The 22,548-nt window shown below is 45.8% G+C and overlaps 1 protein-coding gene across 1 annotated transcript in view; it reads left to right on the forward strand.

Moving 5' to 3' along the window:
- AADAT (aminoadipate aminotransferase) overlaps positions 1-22,548 on the forward strand; it is a 378,880-nt gene that overhangs the window by 219,427 nt on the left and 136,905 nt on the right. The window contains exon 7 of the mRNA XM_069244307.1: positions 14,641-14,706. Within this exon, the coding sequence (XP_069100408.1) occupies positions 14,641-14,706 (66 nt within the window). The remainder of the gene's footprint in view (positions 1-14,640; positions 14,707-22,548) is intronic.

Here is a 22,548-nt window from a genome sequence, read left to right on the forward strand (position 1 = left end):
AGCACAGAGCATTTAAGAAATGGGAAGCCCGGCTTCTGGGCTCGTGTAAACACTCTTCTGTTGAGAGCCATAAATTTTTAAATGGATCACCGCCAAAGAAAACAGGAATCTTGAGAAAATTAGCTCACGTTATGCAACCGGATGTTGTTTAAAATCTCATTTACAATGTATGCATTAACATAAGCCTAGGTGCTCTCGGGTGGGGCAAAGATACACACAGAGCGATTGACTGCAAAAGGACAGGGCTTAGAGCCCCCTGGATTAAGGGTCAGGCTCCGGGTACACAGTTGTATTTTGATATAGCTGCATTCCAACAGTGCATTCATTATAGTTGCACACTGCCTCCTCCGTTGGTCCTGGGTAATGCAGACAACGTTGGTTGCTTTAATAATTTGATTGGAGGCAGAAGGTGCAAATAATCAATCACCATTGAACTGACATACAGGAATGCACACAAGAGAGGTATTGTAGGAGGTGTTAAGATATCTCACGTGCATACAAAACGCCCCAGCTGTTGTTGCACATTTTCAGGGTCTTCAGGGGCCACATAGAAATGAAAAAGTAAGGTGTCACAATGTATTGTTAAAGCTTAAAGAGGGTGTGAAGAAATAACACTAGGCAATTAGTATAACTATGACAGTTCTATGCTTTCATAAGCGAGAGCAGCCAACACAACCTTCACCACCCACCTTAGGCTAAACTTTCCTCACACAAGTTGTCTTTAATGTAGTGCACAAGGAAGCCCTCCCATTATCATTCCTCTGCTCAAAGAAAATAAAAAAACCCTCCCCTCATTCATCCAGGCACTCACATGGTGGTCCATCAACCCACGCGCTAATGCATCTCAAACTGAAAGAAAATAAAACTTTGGTTTGTCTCCCAGCATATCAAAACCACATAGTGAATTAGAAGAAACCCAGAATGATGAGAAGGAACCGATGATGTGGAAAGAAGAACAAAGAAATAACAAGGTGGGGGCGCTGACAATCCCCTAGGACCGCTCCTGTCTGCAATCACAAGTACTGGGCAGCAGCAAGGTGGGAACACTGCATGACCCCCTAGGACCGCTCCGGTCCGACCAACACAAGGACTGCGAAGTGGCAAGGTGAGGGAGGGTGTTGCACACAGTACCTTTAGGGCAGAGAGGCGGCTCACGGGGTCACCATACTGGCTGGGCATTGTCGGTGGAGTAGTGACTGTTCAGAATTGTGAAAAAAATAGTACCTAGCGAGTGAGTAGTCAGTGGAAGAACACTCTCAGCAGCCAATGTGAGTGACCGGAAGGAGTACATGGTCAAAGCTCCACGTGATTGCAAAAGCAGAGCAGAAGTAAATGCAGATGATGACATGCTGGCCAATGAGGAGCAAGTAAATTTGAGTGACAATGGCATGCCCGAATGATAAGTTCAGGTAAGTATTGGGCGTGTTCTAATCACCTTTTCAGAATTTTGTTTTGTTTTGTAAAAGACTTCACAAACACAGCACCCAAGCACGTGCCGTGCAGACAAAATTTAATAAGCATTTTCAATGCACTGGGTCTCACACTTGCTCAACTTGGAGCTATTAACGTTGTTAAGTCGTAACCGGACATTTCTTGCAAATAAACTGATAATAAAAAGGAAAATAGTTTCACATGTGCGAGTGGACGGTCTCCATGAACCTCAAGGAGACAGAGAAAAGAAAACAGAAGTTTGCTCGTAGTAAAACGTATTGGCAAAAGTGCCATTATCCATGTAACCGGCAAAAGTAGAATTATTCATGTAACCTGCAAAAGTAGAATTATCTATGTTATGGGGTCGATGTCATGCAAATCGCTCGACTACTGCCCAGCAGGATCGCGCCACGTAGGAAAGAAAAAGAAATAGTGCAGAAGCTATTCGGAAAACATGGAGCCTCGTATGTTTTCAGTAGTTTACCAGTGCGCTCGAGGAGGGCTAAACACTGGAAAAGGCATGACGTATGCATGCCTTTCATTAATGAAATCAAGCTAATTTTTTAAGGCAAGCCCACGAACCAACCAAACTCATGGGTGTGGTTAAAAGCCCACAGAGAGATTACAACAGGGGCCAGAGCATTGCACGAGCTCAACCCCAAAAAGGAGTGTGTGAAAAGTAAGTAGTTGAAAGAAACAAGTAATGAGGCTATGCTCCAGTGGAGGGACCAGCACAAGAAGGGGAAGGAAGGCCACACAACCAGTTTTCAAAGCAGGATTGCCTGGATTTGTAGGTTGTTTTTTTAAAAGCATGCATGTAATGCAGTGTACAGTAAGCTTTTTATTCCCACTGCACAGCAATTACATTGTATAAGGCAATCAGATTTGAAGTTTATGCAAATGTTAACCTGCCAAACGAGCACTCACCCTACGGTTCATAGCAACATCCTTCTCAGCATTCAAATATTGATTTCCATTGATAAGGCCGACATATCGATAGATCTCTACAGATGACGTGTAAACAACAGCAATCTTGACCACAACATTTCACGAAAAGAGCAATAAAGTGATGAATTGAAGATGGTTTGTAAAAATGAAGTGCTTCTACAGGAATTGGGAAACATGTTTAGTGAAAAGGTGGTTATATTAGGGAGGGGAGGTGAGGGTAGGGTGGTGGATGGTGTTAAGGGTATTGGTAAGACTGGTGAGAGTTTTGGGTGGGGGTATTTGTGGTTAGGGTAGTGGTAGCAGTTAGGGTGTTGGTGAGGTTGGTAGTGATGATGGTGGTGATAGTTGGGGTGTGTTTAGTTAGATTACTGGTGACGGTAGGATGGTGGTGGTAGCGATGGTTACAATAGAATTGAAGGCAGTGATGGTGCGAGTGATGGTGGTAGGGTTAATGGTGCTGGTTAGAATGGAGGTAGTGGTTAAGGTAGAGTTTTGGTGGATGGGGTGGGGTAGAGTAGTGTTTAGTGTGTTGTGGGTAGTGGGGTTTTAGGGTAGGGTGGTGGAGGTTTGGCTGGTAGCATGGTAGGGGTAGGGTGGTGGTAATAGGATAATGGCAGGGTAGGGGCATGGTAGTGATAGGGTGCCTTAGTGGTTAGGGTGGTGTTGGTTTGGGGTGGTAGTGGTGTGGGTGGTGTGGTAGTTAGAGTGGTTGTGGTAGTTAAGGTTACAGTGGTAGTGGTTAGACTGGTGGTTAGGATGATGGAGGTGACTAGTGTTGAGGGTGGTGGTTGGTTAGGGTAGTTGTGTTCATTGGGGTAGTCAGGGTGGTGGGCAGGGTGGCAGAAGGGGCTCTGGTGAGGTTGGTAGTTGTTGTTAAAATGGTGGCCTGGCTGATGGTGGTGGTAAGGGCGGCAGTGGTGTTGAGAGCACTGGTAATTATGGTGGTGGTGATAGGATAATGGAGCTGGTGAGGGTGCTGAAGGTAGTAGTAGTTAGGGCGGAGGTGGGGTTTAGGGTAAGATGTGGTTAGTGTAGGTTGGTGGTGCTTAGGGTGGTGGGTGTCTAGCAATTAGAGTGGTGATGTTATGGTTGGGTAAACTGGTTAAGGTGGTAGTGGTTAGGATGATGGCTTCCATGGTGTTAAGGTAGTGGTTTGGGTGGTAGTGGTTTGGGTTGGGTGATGATTGTTAGGGTAGTGTGGTGCTGGTTAGTAGGGTAATGTTTAGGGTAGGGTGATGATGGAGTGTGGTAAGAGTGCTGGTGTTTAAAGCAGTGGTAGTTAGGGTAGAGTGGTGCTGGTGGTAAAGTGGTGATGGATTGATTTGGTGCTAGTAGGGTGACAGTATAGTGATTATGATAGGTATTGTTCCTGGGTGGGGATAGGATGGTAAATAGGGTGGTGGTGGTACACCTACTGATGCGGGGGGATGGGAAAAAAGCAACAACAAAGGTGATCATAAAGACAGAAAAATAGTACCTCAATCCTAGCGTGAGCAGCAGTAGGACACTAATCAGAAAGAAGGAATCAGAACTTGTTCTATTCTCTACGGAATGGAGAAACAAACAACACCAATATGTACTGACCAGTCGGGAGCCAGCAAATAAGAGTGGCAATGAAGCTAATGAATGATAAGCAATGGGTGAACTCCAGGCCCTTTTTATTATGCAGAATGTCTTGCAAATAACAGTGCGTCTGATATCTAAGGCAAGACCACAAAAGGGGCAGTAGAACTAGTGCCCCCGCCACCACTGGGGCAAGGGAGTCTACTCTCTTTCTTAGCTCCTCATTCCAATGGAGGATTGCTTCCTCAGGCTGATATTCGACCTCAGGCTTCTCAATCGATACATCCTTTCTGAACATTCTAAATGGTGACTCTTCAAGAGGTCATCTATCTGCCCTAGCAAGGTGACTGACTACATGACAGTGTTATACCCCATAGATTTCACATCCCCGTGGCCACCATTATCAAGCCAAATAACTTTCTTTCGGGGTCACCACCGCTCTGCAGTTCTTCACGAAGTGCGTAACAGTCGTAGTCTCCCACTTAAGGAGTAGGGACATTCAAACATATTCCCCTGCCTTGATGATTGGTTGATTAAGTGCACATGTAAGCATCAGTGCCTAGCCCAAATCAAAGCCACAGTATCACAGCTTGTAGGAGGCTGGCCTGGTTTGTAGTGGGTACCTTGGGTACTTACACCAGGTCCAGTTATCCCTTGTTAGAGTACGTAGTAGTGTTCTAGCAGTTTAGGCTGATAGAGATAGCTATAGCAGAGCAGCTTAGGCTGAACTAGGAGACATGCAAAGATCATGCAATACCACTTATAGTTACACAGTACTTATACACAAGTAAAGACAATAATCAGTGTTACCAAAAATAAAGGTGTTTATTTGGGTGACACAGTACCAAAAATATCTGAAAGACAATACTCCTTCTGGAGGTAAGTATTATACATAATATATACACTAGACACCAAAATTAGACAAGTAAATAGTCATAGAACAATGCAAACAGTAGGAAATCCTATAGAATGCAATGGGAGAAAATAGGTCTAGGGGCAACACAAACCATATACTAAAAAAGTGGAATGTGAATCTTGAATTCCCCCTCCCCCCCCCCCCCAGACAAGTGCAGTGTGTGCAGAATTGCTGGGAGAGTAAGAATACAGTAAAGGTAAGTAAATTACCCCACCCCAGAGCCCAGAAAAGAAGGAGTAAAGTACTGCAAGTTTCCTTAGGACACACTACACCTTGTTTTTGGGATTTTGCAGCAGCCAACCAAGTCTGCAAAGAACTGCTGGATTATTGGACCTGAAGACCTGCAAAGGAAGGGGACCAAGTCCAGAAGTCAAAAGAAGTTCCAGAAAGGACACGAGCCCCAGCCAACCCAGAAGAGGGTGCAAAAGAAGAGTCCCCGGTTAGTCGAAGACTGAAGAAATGCACCCTAGGAAGATGCCAGCAGGTTCCTGCGTGATGCAAAAGATGTCCCACGGCGTGAAGGTCGCTGCAGATGAGATTTTGTGTTGGAAGGCGCCAACAAGCCTTGGCTACAGCAAAAGTGCGTTTTTCATCAAAATGGCGCTGAATGGACCCAGGAGGGACCTGGGGGCCTCAACTCTGTGTGAGGAGGAAGAAAGGGCTCTCAGCACTTTAGAGAGCCCTCAGGATGCCAGCTAGCACCCCCAGAAACCGCAGGATCCGGGTTCAAAGGAGGTTCAAAACGCGGTTGATGCAGCACAACAAAAGAAGGTCCCACACCGCCGGAGAACAACTCAACGAGTTGAGTGTCGCAGTGTGGAGTGCTTGAGACCTGGGTCAGGCTGTGCACAAAGGAATTTTGCAGAGAGTGCACATAGGCTTCAGGAGGCGAAGAAGACACAATACACAGGGGTACCGTCGTTCTCAGGGAAGGCAAGGTCTTACCCCCTCCAAGTTGAATCAGCAGGACCTCAGGACTGTCTATGTCGATGATGTCCACCCTCTGTGTCCTTAGGAGCACGCTGGTTGCCGTAAGAGGAGTCCCAGGGTACCGATCATCACCTTGGAAGGTGCCTGCTTGGAGCAAGGGAGTGACTCCGTCACTCCACAGGAGATTTCTTCAGTCCTTCTGGTGCAGGATGAAGACAGGAAGTTCCCAGAGCATGCACACCATGGAAACTGTTGCAGTTGCTGACTTGGAGCTGAGGTTGCTGAAGAAAAGTGTCTCTTGTAGACACTTTGTTGCAGTTACAGCATTTCTTGGAGCAGGCTGCGGTTGATCCGAGGTCAGAAGAGTCTGAAGTTGTTGCAGAGGATTCCTGAAGGAAACTTTCAAGCAGAATCTAAAGAGAACCCACAGGAGAGACCCTAAATAGCCCTGAGAGGGGGATTGGCTACCTTATCAGGTAGAGACCTATCAGGAGAGGTCTCTGACATCACCTGCTGGCACTGGCCACTTAGAGCCCTCCAGAGTGCCCCCTTGTAGGAGGCTGGACTGGCTTGTAGTGAGTACCAAGGGGTACTTACACCTTGCACCAGGCCCAGGTATCCCTTATTAGTGTATAGGGATGTCTAGCAGCTTAGGCTGATAGAAAATGGTAGCTTAGCAGAGCAGCTTAGGCTGAACTAGGAGACGAGTGAAGCTCCTACAGTACCACTAGTGTCACCTGCACAATATCATAAGAAAACACAATACACAGATATACTAAAAATAAAGGTACTTTATTTTTATGACAATATGCCAAAGTATCTCAGTGAGTACCCTCAGTATGTGGATAGCAAATATACAGAAGATATATGTACACAATACCAAAATATGCAGTAATAGCAATAGAAAACAGTGCAAACAATGTATAGTCACAATAGACTGCAATGGGGGCACATAGGGATAGGGGCAACACAAACCATATACTCTAGAAGTGGAATGCGAACCACGAATGGACCCCAAACCTACGTGACCTCGTAGAGGGTCGCTGGGACTGTAAGAAAACAGTGAGGGTTAGGAAAATAGCCAACCCCAAGACCCTGAAAAGTGGGTGCAAAGTGCACCTGAGTTCCCCAAAGAGCACAGAAGTCGTGATAGGGGAATTCTGCAGGAAAGACCAACACCAGCAATGCAACAACAATTGATTTCCAGACGAGAGTACCTGTGGAACAAGGGGACCAAGTCCAAAAGTCACGATCAAGTCGGGAGTGGGCAGATGCCCAGGAAATGCCAGCTGTGGGTGCAAAGAAGCTGCCACCGGATGGTAGAAGCTGAGGATTCTGCAAGAACGACAAGGGCTAGAAACTTCCCCTTTGGAGGATGGATGTCCCACGTCATGAAGAGTCGTGCAGAAGTGTTTTCCCCCAGAAAGACCGCAAACAAGCCTTGCTAGCTGCAAAGCTCGCGGTTAGGGTTTTTGGATGCTGCTGTGGCCCAGGAGGGACCAGGATGTCACCAATTGCGTGAGGAGACAGAGGGGGCGTCCAGCAAGACAAAGAGCCCACTCAGAAGCAAGCAGCACCTGCAGAAGTGCCGGAACAGGCACTGCGAAGTGGAGTGAATCGGTGCTCACCCGAAGTTACACAAGAGAGTCCCATGCCGCCGGAGGACAACTCAGGAGGTTGTGCAATGCAGGTTAGAGTGCCGGGGACCCAGGCTTGGCTGTGCACAAAGGAAATGCTCGGAGAGTGCACAGGAGCCGGAGTAGCTGCAAAACACGCGGTTCCCAGCAATGCAGTCTAGCGTGGGGAGGCAAGGACTTACCTCCACCAAACTTGGACTGAAGAGTCACTGGACTGTGGGAGTCACTTGGACAGAGTTGCTGAGTTCAAGGGACCTCGCTCGTCGTGCTGCGAGGAGACCCAGAGGACCGGTGATGCAGTTCTTTGGTGCCTGCGGTTGCAGGGGGAAGATTCCGTCGACCCACGGGAGATTTCTTCGGAGCTTCTAGTGCAGAGAGGAGGCAGACTACCCCCACAGCATGCACCACCAGGAAAACAGTCGAGAAGGCGGCAGGATCAACGTTACAAGGTTGCAGTAGTCGTCTTAGCTACTTTGTTGCAGTTTTGCAGGCTTCCAGCGCGGTCAGCAGTCGATTCCTTGGCAGAAGGTGAAGAGAGAGATGCAGAGGAACTCTGATGAGCTCTTGCATTCGTTATCTAAAGAATACCCCAAAGCAGAGACCCTAAATAGCCAGAAAAGGAGGTTTGGCTACCTAGGAGAGAGGATAGGCTAGCAACACCTGGAAGAGCCTATCAGAAGGAGTCTCTGACGTCACCTGCTGGCCCTGGCCACTCAGAGCAGTCCAGTGTGCCAGCAGCACCTCTGTTTCCAAGATGGCAGAGGTCTGGAGCACACTGGAGGAGCTCTGGGCACCTCCCAGGGGAGGTGCAGGTCAGGGGAGTGGTCACACCCCTTTCCTTTGTCCAGTTTCGCGCCAGAGCAGGGCTGAGGGATCCCTGAACCGGTGCAGACTGGCTTATGCAGAGATGGGCACCATCTGTGCCCATCAAAGCATTTCCAGAGGCTGGGGGAGGCTACTCCTCCCCTGCCTTAACACCTTTTTCCAAAGGGAGAGGGTGTAACACCCTCTCTCTGAGGAAGTCCTTTGTTCTGCCCTCCTGGGCCAGGCCTGGCTGGACCCCAGGAGGGCAGAAACCTGTCTGAGGGGTTGGCAGCAGCAGCAGCTGCGGTGAAACCCCAGGAAAGGCAGTTTTGGCAGTACCCGGGTCTGTGCTAGAGACCCGGGGAATCATGGGATTGTCTCCCCCATACCAGGATGGCATTTGAGGGGCAATTCCATGATCTTAGACATGTTACATGGCCATGTTCGGAGTTACCATTGTGAAGCTACACATAGGTAGTGACCTATGTGTAGTGCACGCGTGTAATGGTGTCCCCGCACTCAAAAAGTCCGGGGAATTTGCCCTGAACAATGTGGGGGCACCTTGGCTAGTGCCAGGGTGCCCACACACTAAGTAACTTAGCACCCAACCTTTACCAGGTAAAGGTTAGACATATAGGTGACTTATAAGTTACTTAAGTGCAGTGGTAAATGGCTGTGAAATAACGTGGACGTTATTTCACTCATGATGCAGTTGCAGGCCTGTGTAAGAATTGTCAGAGCTCCCTATGGGTGGCAAAAGAAATGCTGCAGCCCATAGGGATCTCCTGGAACCCCAATACCCTGGGTACCTCAGTACCATATACTAGGGAATTATAAAGGTGTTCCAGTATGCCAATGTAAATTGGTGAAATTGGTCACTAGCCTGTTAGTGACAATTTGGAAAGAAATGAGAGAGCATAACCACTGAGGTTCCGAATAGCAGAGCCTCAGTGAGACAGTTAGTCATAACACAGGTAACACATACAGGGCACACTTATGAGCACTGGGGCCCTGGCTGGCAGGGTCCCAGTGACACATACAACTAAAACAACATATATACAGTGAAATATGGGGGTAACATGCCAGGCAAGATGGTACTTTCCTACACCCCTCACCTTGCAAAGCAAGATGGCTGAAGTCTGAGACATACTGGAGGAGCTCTGGGCACCACCCTTGGGGTGGTGATGGACAGGGGAGTGGTCACTCCCCTTTCCTTTGTCTAGTTTCCCACCAGAGCAGGGGAGAAGGGGTCCCTGAACCGGTGTAGACTGGTTTATGTAAGGAGGGCACCATCTGTGCCCTTCAAAGCATTTCTAAAAGGCTGGGGGAGGCGTCCCCTCCCCAGCCTGTAACACCTATTTCCAAAGGGAGAGGGTGTAACACCCTGCTCTCAGAGGAAATGCTTGGTTCTGCCTTCCTGGAACTGGGCTGCCCAGAACCCAGGAGGGCAGAACCCTGTCTGTGGGGTGGCAGCAGCTGTAGCTGCAGTGCAAGCCTCAAAGAGCTGGTTTGGCAGTACTGGAGGTCCATTGTGGAGCCCCCAGGATGCGTGGAATTGGCTCCCCAATACCAGATTTGGAATTGGGGGACAATTCCATGATCGTAGACATGTTACATGGCCACATTAGGAGTTAACAATGTGAAGCTACATAAAGGTATTGACCTTTATGTAGTGCACGCTTGTAATGTGTCCCCGCACTCACAAAGTCCAGGAAAATGGCCCTGAACTATGTGGGAGCACCTTTGCTAGTGCAAGGGTGCCATCACACATAGTAACTTTGCACCTAACCTTCAGCAAGTGAAGGTTAGACATATAGGTGACTTATAAGTTACTTAAGTGCAGTGAAAATGGCTGTGAAATAGTGTGTGCACTATTTCACGCAGGCTGCAGTGGCAGTCCTCTGTAAGGGTTTGTCTGAGCTCCCTATGGGTGGCAAAAGAAATGCTGCAGCCCATATGGATCTCCTGGAACCCCAGTGCCCTAGGTACCATCCAGTGTGCCAATTGAAATTGGTAAATTGGTAAATGTAGTCACTGGCCTACAGTGACAAATTTAAAAACAGAGAAAGCATAAGCACTGAGGTTCTGATTAGCAGAGCCTCAGTGACACAGTTAGGCACTACACAGGCATACACATAAGGCCCCAAACTGTGAGCACTGGGGTCCTGGCTAGTAGGATCCCAGTGAGACAGGCATAACAGGCTGACATATAGGTTTTTATCTATGAGCACTGGGGTCCTGGCTAGCAGGATCCAAGTGACACAGTAAAAACACACTGACACACACTCACAAACAGGTCAAAAGTGGGGGTAACTATGCTAGAAAGAGGCTACTTTCTCACACTGCTTTTCAGTCTAGTTCTACTGGCACCCCCACCAGATCCAACCCTTCTTAGAGGTGGTACCGAACGCATTCACAGGCTAAGCCTATTCCAGTCCGCAAAGGGTGTTATCATTCCAGCAGTGTTTACCTTTTTTCACCCCATTCATTAATTCCCAGTAAAGACATTTATGCAGCCCCTGGGCATGACTGCTTCTTGTATCATCATTGTACTCCATGCCAGGATCCATATGCATCTGCTATAGCCATGTCTTGAAGCTCAGTGGTCACAAACAAAGTGTCACTGGAAAGATCTAGTGTTGGTGAAGGCAAACACCCATTGTGCTATGCAGTGGTGCAACAGCAAAAGTATTTTGTAGGGCCTGCCTTTCCTCAGCCCAATTACGCAAGTCACCATCACCACGGGTCCCTCTGTGGCTGGCAGGGAAGCATATCTCAGTCACAAGGCCATACAAGGAACGTGGGCCCCTCAGTACCAGGGGTGCCACAAAAACTACCTGAAGCACCTTGCTAACCTTGCTCTCAAAGCCTTCTTTCCACTCATTCACAACAAGATATTCCTTAGCAAAACAGACAATATGACCATGATGTATTGTTTGCAAAAATAGGACAGCTCTCACTGTCTTCCTTTCTCACAACTTGCTCAGCAAACCTAGAATTGGTCACTTTATCACTATGTTATGATTTTAATTAAATGAAACAATAAATAAACAAACAACTCCATGGTCTTGTGGGTCATTCAGACTTTACATGTTTTCCTGGCTCAACTCTGGATCAGAGCCCATGCCTTTTATCACCCTGCTGTGCCCAGTAGTTCCATTTCCCCAGCAGCATGAACAAAGGCCACCCCCAGACAAAAGGCAATTGGCATTACTTCTCCTTGCTCCTGAGGAGAAAAGGGGTGGGGCAGTATCAATCACCCAGCTGTCACACTGCACCAGGAATGAGCCTACCCATCCCACTGAACAAAGGAGAGTGCCCATTTAACTGGAGCCAAACCACCTGGGGGCCACCTTTGAAATTCTAGTGTGCAGGTCCCTGGCAGTGATGTCAGCGAGGGTGGAGGTGGGACCACAGGATCTGATGTGACCAGTGGCTCCTTAATGACGCCATTTTGGAATTGTCCAAACATGCTGTTCAGAAGGGTTGGGACAGTGAAGAAGAGGTGATGTGGCACCCCAGGATTGGTCAGGAGTGCCTAACTTTTGGAACCTTCCTATCCCCTTTATAAAGTCTTGTACAAGAGGTAGACACTCCCTTGTTTGTGGATTTCCAACTACTGCTCTGCTGGATCCTGAGACTGCCATGGAGAAGTGGAAGGAGGAACTCCCTGGCCCCCCCACTCAGTATGCTGGACTTTGTCCAGTTGACCCCAAGACAAGTGGGTCTCCCCAAGGGCCAGTGAGGCTGGTCCCCTTTACTTCCCCTGAGGATCAGTTGGAAGAAGCCCTGCACTTTTCTGAACCCACAAACAAAGCCAAAAAGGAGAACTGGTGCAGGGAGCCGGGATGACCAGCTTTTGGAGGGCTGCATAGCTCTGAGGAGGATAGAGCTCATCATCAGGAGTAAAATGACCCCATGATCCTCCAATCGGCCCAATGGGACCCAGTTTATGGCATTTTAAAGTTTGGTGGCCTTTGACCTTATTTCCTCCCACAGAGCGCATGGGGCTCTGCTTCCGTGTGATCGGTCTCCCCCGGGGTAGACGAGAGCCTGGTAGACAGCGCAAGAAAGCTTCATTCATAATGTAGGAGGATAGGACATGTGTGTGCCACCCTCCCCGTGTTCCTAATTCACGGAGGGATGCCATGCTCTGGGCGGGTTCTTAATGTAGGGGCTGGGACCCCATCCTCGACCACCAGCACCACAAGTATGCATCCCTGTTGGAAAACTGAAGGGGCCCAGGGTCCCATTCCTGGGCCCCGGAATGGCAGTAGGAGGCTGTCCCCACCATTCACATCTGCCTGCAGGAGCGGGCTGACACACAGAAAGGCTGCCGGCTCCCATGGTAGCACACAGTCGTGCTGCCAAAGTGGGAAGCCAGCGAGGGCAGCCGGGGGTAGGCTACCCGTGCTGCCTTCCAACTAAGGCAATCTCTAGGGTGCCCAGGTGGGACCAGGCACCCCCTACCAAAACGATGGAACAGGTGGCATGAGGTCATATAGAAGGAGAAACACAAAAATAAAATCACTGCAACCCTCTCTGGCTCAGCAGGAGAGCTGGTACTATGATATTCACTGCTCTTCGGAGACTCGCCCCATACTGCCTTGCAGGGCCTTCTATTTAAAAAGCATTTTTGTCCATATTTTCTCTGTGGTGGTCTAAGATGATGGGACCACGACAAAATTGTTCAGCACGATGTGCTCTTGCTCCTTGGATCATCTTCTGGGTCTTCACCTGCACTACGCCCTCTAGGGGCTGATTGTATGGTTAGTCTATAATGCTTTTTCATGTGGTTATGCACTCTAGGGGCTGAATGTATGGTTACAATGCAATGTTATTCACCATGCTGTTTTCATGCGGTAATGTCCTCTAGGGGCTGAATATATGGTCACACCACAATGTTTTTTCACCATGCCAATTTTATTGGGATACCCTCTCGGGGCGGTTCTGACCATTACAGTCTAAAGCCAAGTATATTAAAGAATGCACAAATTGCATATGTTTGTATCTATCAGTATCATAGTTTTGATAATGATTCATGCCAAAGTAGTATAATTATTACTGAATGACTGTTGAAATTCACTTGATATGTTTGGGTGAACCCTCTAAGGGGTCACCTTTAGTTTACACTGTGTCATCTATGGTATGTTCCATCTGCCAATATAAATTACTGCGTAGTATTTAGTAGTGTGTGTGTGTAATGGATGTACTTCTCCATTTCTAAAGAAAAAGTACTGAGTGGACAATCATTTATTAAGTGTTATTGCATGCCAGTGGTTGGTGATTACTAGCCCACACCACATCCCTTTAGTAGGCCGTAAACTGTTCTGCCTCGCTACCCTGTGAGAGTCAAGTGCTACAATGGGGTGTTTGGTTCCAACTGGGGACAATTGAGAAACTGTTAGTTGTGCTGGCCACACAACCAATAGCCCAATGTCCAAACCCATGGCATATTCTACAATCAAAAAGGCATCAGCCTTGGATTTTCTTGGCAATATCCCACTAGCAGAAATATGCAAAGCAGCTACCTGGTCAACCCCATACATTTTTAACAGGCATTATCATGTAGCTATATCAGCCAGAGAGCAAGCAGTGGGTGGCTCGACAGTTTTAAAGACCTTAGTTCGTTTGCATCATCCACATGGTATCCACCGCTTGTAGCAGGGTGCTGCTTTACAGTCTATGCAGAGCATGTGCATCTACAGCAATACATGGTACAAACGGGAAAACTTACCAAGCACCTGCTCGTAGATTGTAGTGACGTAGATTCCCATGCGCCCACCCTCCTCTGCAGAAACATGTGCCTCTATTTGCAGATTTCATCTTTACTAAATCATTTCTTTTTCACAGTGCACCATACTGTGTTTACCCGACACACCATAGTACTCGCACCAGCTGTGTGAAAAGCAAAACAAAGGGTAAAGTGCATCCTGTGAATAGAAATACCTTCTTCAAAGAAAAGCATTTTCCAAATGTCCGAGCCAACACTACATGACAGAAGTATGTAGAATCCATAGCATTGCACACTGCAAGCAGATGCTCAGTGACAAACATTTTCCTTTACTTGCTCAACCTGTTTTATCTAAAGTTACTCATTTTGCACTTATTGACTCATCAGTCACAAAAATCTTATTCTTTCATTGTGTGAAATATTTGAGTATGTTGGGGTTGTAAAATTTGATAATTATCAACATCCCAAAGCAGTGCCATTTAGTCCATAGGACCACACTGGATAAGTACCTTATGTAGGTACATTTGAGCAGCATAACTCCTAGAGCAAGTCTCCTTTACCAATACCTAGCAGTCACTAAATGTAATACATCTACATATAGGTTTATTTCTAACCAGAACAGCATTCGAGATTAATTAGCATTATTAAGTATTTTTGTTTTTCAATTTTCTTTTTAGATTGCAAGAGAATACGATTTCCTTATTATAGAAGATGATCCTTATTATTTCCTCCAGTTTACCAAAGTAAGTGGATATTGTTAATTCTGCTGTTTTGGACTTGAAAGTACCATGTTCGTATACTTGTGTTTGTAATTAAAAACATGCAACTCCTACAAAAGCTTTTGTGAATGTTTACATCTGTGTAGTAGATGTAATGTGGAAGAGCGTGCCCAGACAAGCTTCGATCATTTCTCCAAAAATATCCAGATCCAGAGGCTCTGTCTCTCTCCAAGTCAGTTGCCGTAGGTTTTATTATAGGGAGATCCCTGAGAGACAGTGTCCATTGTTGGGCAGTAAGCAATGCCAGGCTCTTTTTTTTTTATTGTCGGTAGCATGTCATAACATTGTTTTCCAAAAATTACGTTTCCAAAACTTCGTATTCAAATTAATTATCTTTTTGCAAAAAAAAACTAAGCTTGGCTTACGCTTAGCGTTATACTCCCTAAAAACAAATAAACAATAAAAACTGCATATATTAATTGGGGTTTGGGGACTATTCATCCCCCAATAAAAATAACATGAAAACATATACATAAACATTTTAAAAAAAGTCTGTCTCACACTGATTTGTGTATGTGTGTATATATATATATATGTACTACTATGTAGTTATAGTTAGGACCTAGTTTCACCAAATTTCCCCCAAATATTCGACAGTCCACTGAGCTGCTGTCTTGAAAATTCCAGGGTGATCCATCAAGTGGGGCTGAGATAAATGGGGTAAAATAAGTTTAGAGCTTTTCCAGTGTTAATTCTCATAGGAAACATTGAACAGTGATTGCGCAAAAACCATTGGACAGAATTGCACCAAATTTGGTAGAAAGGTAGCTCTTGATCTAGAAAGAGCCTTTTTTTGTAATGTGGTGTAAATCCGTTCACTAGTTTTTGAGAAATTTAAGAAAATCGAAATTTATATATATTGGAACGCAAAGGATTCACGACCCCTCCTGATCTCGTGCAGGGATCTGATTGACTGATAATAACAACAGAAGTGTTGTCAGCCATCTTGGGACTCGGCAGATCAGGGTCCCAGAGAAAAATATTAAAAAATACAAAGGGTGTCAGGGTACGAACACCTTGACACCTTAGCTGTGGTGGTGGGGTCCCAAAGGTACCCTCCGCCCAGGGCTAAAAAGCATATATGTTTTTTTAATTGTACAATCAGATCTGCAGCGGATCCGCAGTAAAATCAAAAACAAAACAAAAAAAAAAGCACTGCTACCTTATTATAAATCCCTGGGTGGGCCGAATCCCAGAGGCACTTTTTTGTTGTTGTAGAGATGCAGGAGGTGAGGGGGTGCTCCTGGCCCTCTCCTGCTTCCCCGGGGACCGCCACCTCCCCAAGGCTTATATTGGTTATGTAGGGGGTGGGGTGGGGGGGCGTGTCCCCTGCCTATTGCCCTGGGGACTGCCACCTAACCAGTGTACATTTTTTTATTTTAAGTTGAACACAAATATCTAATTCTAACTATATGAAATAACAAAGCCTAAAAACTCTATCTCTTTCCTTCTCACTTTCTCTCCTTCAATCAATTTCTCCCAAACACCTATGCGCCCACTTACACTCACACACCCACTCACAGACCCACAGAGACACTAATGCACCCACTAAAACACTGATGTACGTACTCTCACACCCAGACAGACAATCTGACAGCCACTCTCACCCTAGATACACCCTCTCACATCTATTCTCACACCCAGAGAGGCAGCGGCCAGCTCGCTCTGTGCTTGGCCAAAGGCTTATGTACAGCATGGGGTTGAGTGGTTAGAGGGGAGTTAGATGCAGGGTCTTACTATACATTAAAAAAAACATGGAAATCCACTAAAAACAACAAAGGTTAGAGGGACGCTATAGTTAGAAAATACATTTTAAAATACAATAGAAATTCACTAAAAAAACAAAGGTTAGAGGGACAAACGTACAAAACTCCACAAACTCTAAAATGGCCACTGGACATTGGTCAGCTGGTCAGTTTCTTCAGGTGTTGCTGCAGGGGACTCTGGTTAGCAATTTTTCACCTGTAGCAAACAGGGAGTGCCTCCTTGAACCAGTTGAGGCCAGGCAAAGTACTTCTTGTGGAGAAGCCCAAGTGTTCAGCTGGTGCAGCCCTCCAGAGTACAGTGCCAAGGTGCAGGTCAGGGGTCCAGCAGGGCAGTTCTTCTTCTCCTGTAGTTCTTCCTGGTAGGGATCTGAGGTGTGGGGGCTGGTGTGCCAGTTTTATCCTTGCTCGTGGGTGAAGAACAGGGGGGTCCTGGTTCTCCAGTCAGGTGCATGGTCCTTCCCCCTGTGATGACCACTTCCTGGGAAGTGTGGCAAAAATCAATCCCAGGGAGCAATATTCCTCAAAAATCCATCATGACTGAAACTGATTTTTGGAGGTTACATCAAGCTGCACCCACCCACTGGTGTGGCTAAAAGTCGTAAACATACCCCTCTCCTAATTTAATCGGTGGCACCTAATTGTCTAGGTTTGCAGGATGTGAGGGAGGTGCTGTGTTGCTCCAAATGCCCTTCCCTGCCTTTGAAGACCAGTTTGGCAGCCCACTCCCCTTCCTGCTTCTCCATCTGCTGAGGGAAATTCCTCCTCCCCCAGGCACATCTCTTTGTGTTCAGCCCAGGCCATTTCACACCTCATCAAGGCAGGCTGGCAGAGGCTGGCCGATCAGGGAAGTGCACTACAAGACGAAAGTTGCAACTTTTTAGGTAGAGTTTAAAACTCTTTATCTGAACAAGTTATATTAAATCGAACAATTATAAGTTGTGGGATTTATTATAACTATTAATTTGATACCAAACTTGAGGTATCTGACACTTAAGCGGACTTTATAAATTAAAATAAAGTCTCCCCATTCTAGCCTATGGAGGCCATTCACTACAATGAGAGAAAAACTAATTTGGCTGTTTTACCTCACCAGTGTTTATAAAACTATTTGTATAAGGTCCCTGCTTATAGTTACAGGGTACCCAGCCCTAGGGTCACATAGGGCACACTTTAGGGGTGACTTATATGTAAAAATAAGGTAGTTTAGGACTTTGGAAGTACTTTTAATACCAAAGTCGAATTGCCTATAACGTTAATTTAAAATCAGCCAGCAACGCAGGCCTGCCTTCAAGATGACCCTGGGCATCTCAGCAGTGCACCTATGGGAACACTATCTATACTGGGGTCCCTAAACCTACATGCTGCACCATATACTCGGGACTTATAGGTAGGTTGACAAAGCCAATTATAATTAGCCTAATTTGCATACTTATTTTATACAGAGCACAGGCCCTGGGACTGGTTAGCAGTACCCAGGGCACCATCAGAGTCAGGAAAACACCAGCAAAAAGTGAAAAATGGGGCAAAAAGTTAGGGGGCCTCTGCAGTCAGCCCTGTTTTCTCACACAGAGTTACCTAAAGTAACTATAACTCGTGCCTTTAGGTAACTATAACTCGCACCCCCTCACCATTCACTGCTAATTACCCCACAAATTACGGTACTGATGACATCTTTGATAACATGCTTGATAATATATATATATTTTTTTCTTTTTTTAGAATTCTTTTTATTGGTAACAACAGTTGCTCACAATAGTACCTTCTGCACAGAGGTTTTGCACAGGATCACAGTGTGTCTCTTAATTACATAACAGTAGTCAATGTATCATCAATACAATATCTAATTTTGAATTTATGCCCCTCTTCCCATCAACAGTCTTTATTATATGCTGTGTCCCATATCCGTAATGATGAATGGTAGGTCCATGTTTCTTTCCCCACGCCCTCCTCATTGGCTCCTGCCTTCAGCTATTCCTATAGGCCTCCCATTGGGACCACATTTTTTATACTTCTGGGGGCACCCCCGGCTCAAGTAAATCACCTGTTCTGCTTGCTGGCACCAGTCTATGCTTGATAATATCAATGTAATATTTGCAGCAAAAACTTTTAGGAAAAAACTGAATGGTTGGGGTGCGAGTTATAGTTCTTTGAGGTAACTCTTAATATAACTGCTGATTGTTTTTCTGGTTTTTTTTTCAGTGATCTCTCTCTCCCTCTCTGACACACTCACACACACACACCAGGAACCTGTCCCGGCAAACTTAAGGAGCACTGGTACACAATTGGTGTAAGTGAAAAGTTTATAAATACACAAGAATAGGCTGAGAATTGATTCCATCACAAGTGGTTATTCGCAATGCTTCTGTTTATTCTCTGAAATTTGACATCACAGCCAAGCATTCGAACAGGCAATACGTTCTTCGAGACACAGTCTGTTCTCCAGGGCTATTTAAATACAAAAATAAAGTAGTTTATTCACACTACAACACAAAAACATTCAACATAAAACATTCATTGGAAAGTACTTGAACCACCCATAATCAATAATAATTTTCTTTATCTATGTACATAGAACACAGTATCATATAACATTCAGATGTTACAAATAAAAATCAGCTTCTCATTGAAATTGCATACATTACTATGCTTCAATATCTAAAGTAAAGGGATAAGATACCATATACATAGTCTTTGGCCACATATAGCTGGGTACAATTGAAAAGCCATTCCACATCACCCCTAAGTTAGCGAGCCCTAACCTGGATGTCTGTAGGTCGGTAATACGTAAGCATAAAGAACAAGTGACTCAATGATTGCAACATGTCCGGCATCACACTTGTTACCAGAAAATATATTAATAAAAGTTAGCTATGTTCTTGCCAAAAACCGGTTGGGAATATACAGAAATTGCAAAAATGGACTCAACCTATTTAGATTTGAGTGTTACAAGTTGTTTTTCTCTGAAGAAGTCTTTTCGGAGTCACGGGATCGAGTGACTCCTCCTCTTGGTTCCATTGTGCATGGGCATCGACTCCATTGTTAGATTGTTTTCTTTCCGTCGTCGGGTTCAGACGTGTTTCCTCTCGCTCCGAGATTTCGATTCGGAAAGCCTTCTGTTCCGATCGTGTTTTCTATCTAGCATAGAACCGGTAGTACAGTCGGAACCTTCTTTTTCACTCTTCGGGGCGCGTGCAACCAACTTGGGCCTATTCGAGCCTACCGCATGGAAAACCTGATGGATCGGACTCCATTCCGATTCTGCCCTCGGTGCCACGCGAATTTGCCCTATACAGACCAGAACTTGGTTTGTAATTTGTGCCTTTCTCCAGACCATCAGGAGGAAAATTGTAAGGCCTGTCGATCTTTTCGTTCAAAGGATTCTTTCAGAGATCGCAGAGCTAGAAGACTCAAAATGGCGGCGAAAAGCAGGCGCAGGCAGCAGTCTCCATCCGAGACACAGACTCCGAACAGGAATTGGAGGGCGACAGACCCATCACAGCTGGACAGTATGCGAGTACGTCTGCCCCTACACCCCTGCACAAAAGACATTTAAAGGCCTTGGGTACACCACTGCCGGAAGGCCATGGTTTGGCCCGAAAAAAGACTGTCGGCAACCGTCCTTCGGGGTCGGCGCTGAAAAAGGCCACTCCTCCGTCTACTTCGGAGTCAAGTAAATCTGTCAAAGGCTCCATTTCGGACTTCAGTAAAAAAGCCCATTCTTCGGAGTCTGTAATTCGGCAGTCGGCTTCGGAGCCAAGACCTTCCACCACCTTTTCGGGACCGAAAAAACAACAGACTTCGGAGCCGAAAAAATCCTCATATACAGAGGAACAAGGACCTAAAAAAACATTGAAAGAAAGCCATAAAACCTCTGAGGAAGGGCCTGACATTGAGCCCATTTTACAAATTATGAATGAGAGACAATCCAGAATACACATCCATAAAGAGACAGGAAGAATTGTCACTGCACCTCCTTTAAAAACAAAAAGAAAGCTGGCTTTCCAAGAGGAACTGGACTCAGTAAAGGTTCAAAAACAAAAGGGGAAGCCAATACCTCTTCACACTTCTCCTCATTCTCCACAATTATCTGTCTCACCTCACACCAGCCCACCACCAATGCCTTCTCCAACACATTCACTATATTCACAGGGAGATACAGCAGACTCATGGGATCTTTATGACCCCCGATCCCATCCCAGATAATGAACCCGATACTTACCCATCAAAATCTTCTCCACCAGAAGATACCACTGCATACAACCAGGTCATATCCAGGGCAGCAGCTTATCATAGGGTAACCATGCATTCAGGGCCATTGGAAGCAGATTTTTTTATTTAATACACCATCTTCTACAAATCCCAAGTACCAATGTCTCCCAATGTTTCCAGGCATGGTGAAACATGCAGACCAAATTTTTAGCGAGCCTGTAAAAGCTAGGATTATCACACCTAGAATCGATAAAAAGTATATGCCTGCATCCGCTGACCGAGATTACATTACTCACCAGGTCCCTCCAGATTCAGTGGTGGTCAATGCAGCAAGAAAGAGGGCAAACAGCCAGTCTTCAGGCGATGCACCTCCTCCTGATAAAGAGAGCAGAAAATTTGACACAGCAGGAAAAAGAGTTGCTACACAAGCAGCAAATCAGTGGAGAATTGTGAATTTTCAGGCACTTCTAGCTCGCTATGATAGGGCCCATTGGGATGAAATGCAGGATATTATACAGCATCTCCCAAAAGAGCACCAGAAGAGTGCACAGCAAGTAGTAGAAGAGGGACAAGCCATTAGTAATAATCAAATAAGATCTGCCCTTGATGCTGCTGATACAGCTGCAAGGAGCGTAAACATTGCCATCACAATCAGAAGACGTGCATGGCTGCGCTCCTCTGGTTTTAAACCAGAAATTCAACAGGATGTCCTTAACATGACTTTTGATAAAAAGCACCTCTTTGGCCCAGAAGTGGACACGACTATTGAAAAACTGAGAAAGGACTCCGATACTGTGAAAGCAATGGGCGCTTTGTACACCACCCCAGATAGAGGTTCATTTCACAGGCCACAGTTTCAAGGAGGTTTTAAACCACAATCCTCAGAGGCTTCCACCTCCCAAACAAAGCAACCACAACAAACCCAGTTTCAACGAGGTGGGTTTAGAGGATCCTATAGACGTCAATACTTAAGAAATAGAGGTAAATTCCAAGCCTCTAAACAAGCATCAACACAACCTGAACAGTGACTTCCTTCCCTCCCTTCCACTCCACACATCTCCTGTGGGGGGAAGACTACAGCAGTTCCACTCTCATTGGCAAAATATCACCACAGATAACTGGGTATTATCAATTATCCGCAATGGCAATTGCCTAGATTTGATAACCACCCCTCCAAGCATTCCGCCAAGATATCACAAGTTGTCCCCCGAACATACAATTCTGTTACAACAAGAGGTACAATCTCTACTGTTCAAACAAGCAATAGAATTAGTTCCACAGTCCCCACAAGGAACAGGAGTATACTCACTATACTTCCTAATTCCCCCACAAAGATGGCACCCTCAGGCCCATGTTAGACCTCAGGCCCCTCAATCTATACATCTTATTAGACCATTTTCACATGGTAATTCAGTAAGATGTTATTCCACTACTGCGAAAACAAGATTGTATGACTGCTCTAGACCTCAAGGATGCGTATTTCCATATACCCATCCACCCAGCTCACAGAAAATACCTCAGGTTTGTCATAGCAGGAAAACACTACCAGTTCAAAGTGTTGCCATTTGGAATAACAACAGCTCCAAGGGTGTTCACAAAGTGTCTTGCAGTAGTAGCGGCATACTTAAGAAGACAACACAGCCAGGTCTTTCCATATGTAGACGATTGGGTAATAAAATCAAGCAATCTTACACAATGCCAAAAACATACTTGTTATGTGATAGATACTCTGCACAAACTAGGGTTTTCTATAAACTACCAAAAGTCACACCTTAAACGAGCACAAGTACAACTGTATCTAAGTGCTATCCTAAATACTCAACTAGCTCTA

This window comes from Pleurodeles waltl, chromosome 1_2, assembly GCF_031143425.1.
Source record: "Pleurodeles waltl isolate 20211129_DDA chromosome 1_2, aPleWal1.hap1.20221129, whole genome shotgun sequence".
Classification (NCBI taxonomy): Eukaryota; Metazoa; Chordata; class Amphibia; order Caudata; family Salamandridae; genus Pleurodeles; species Pleurodeles waltl.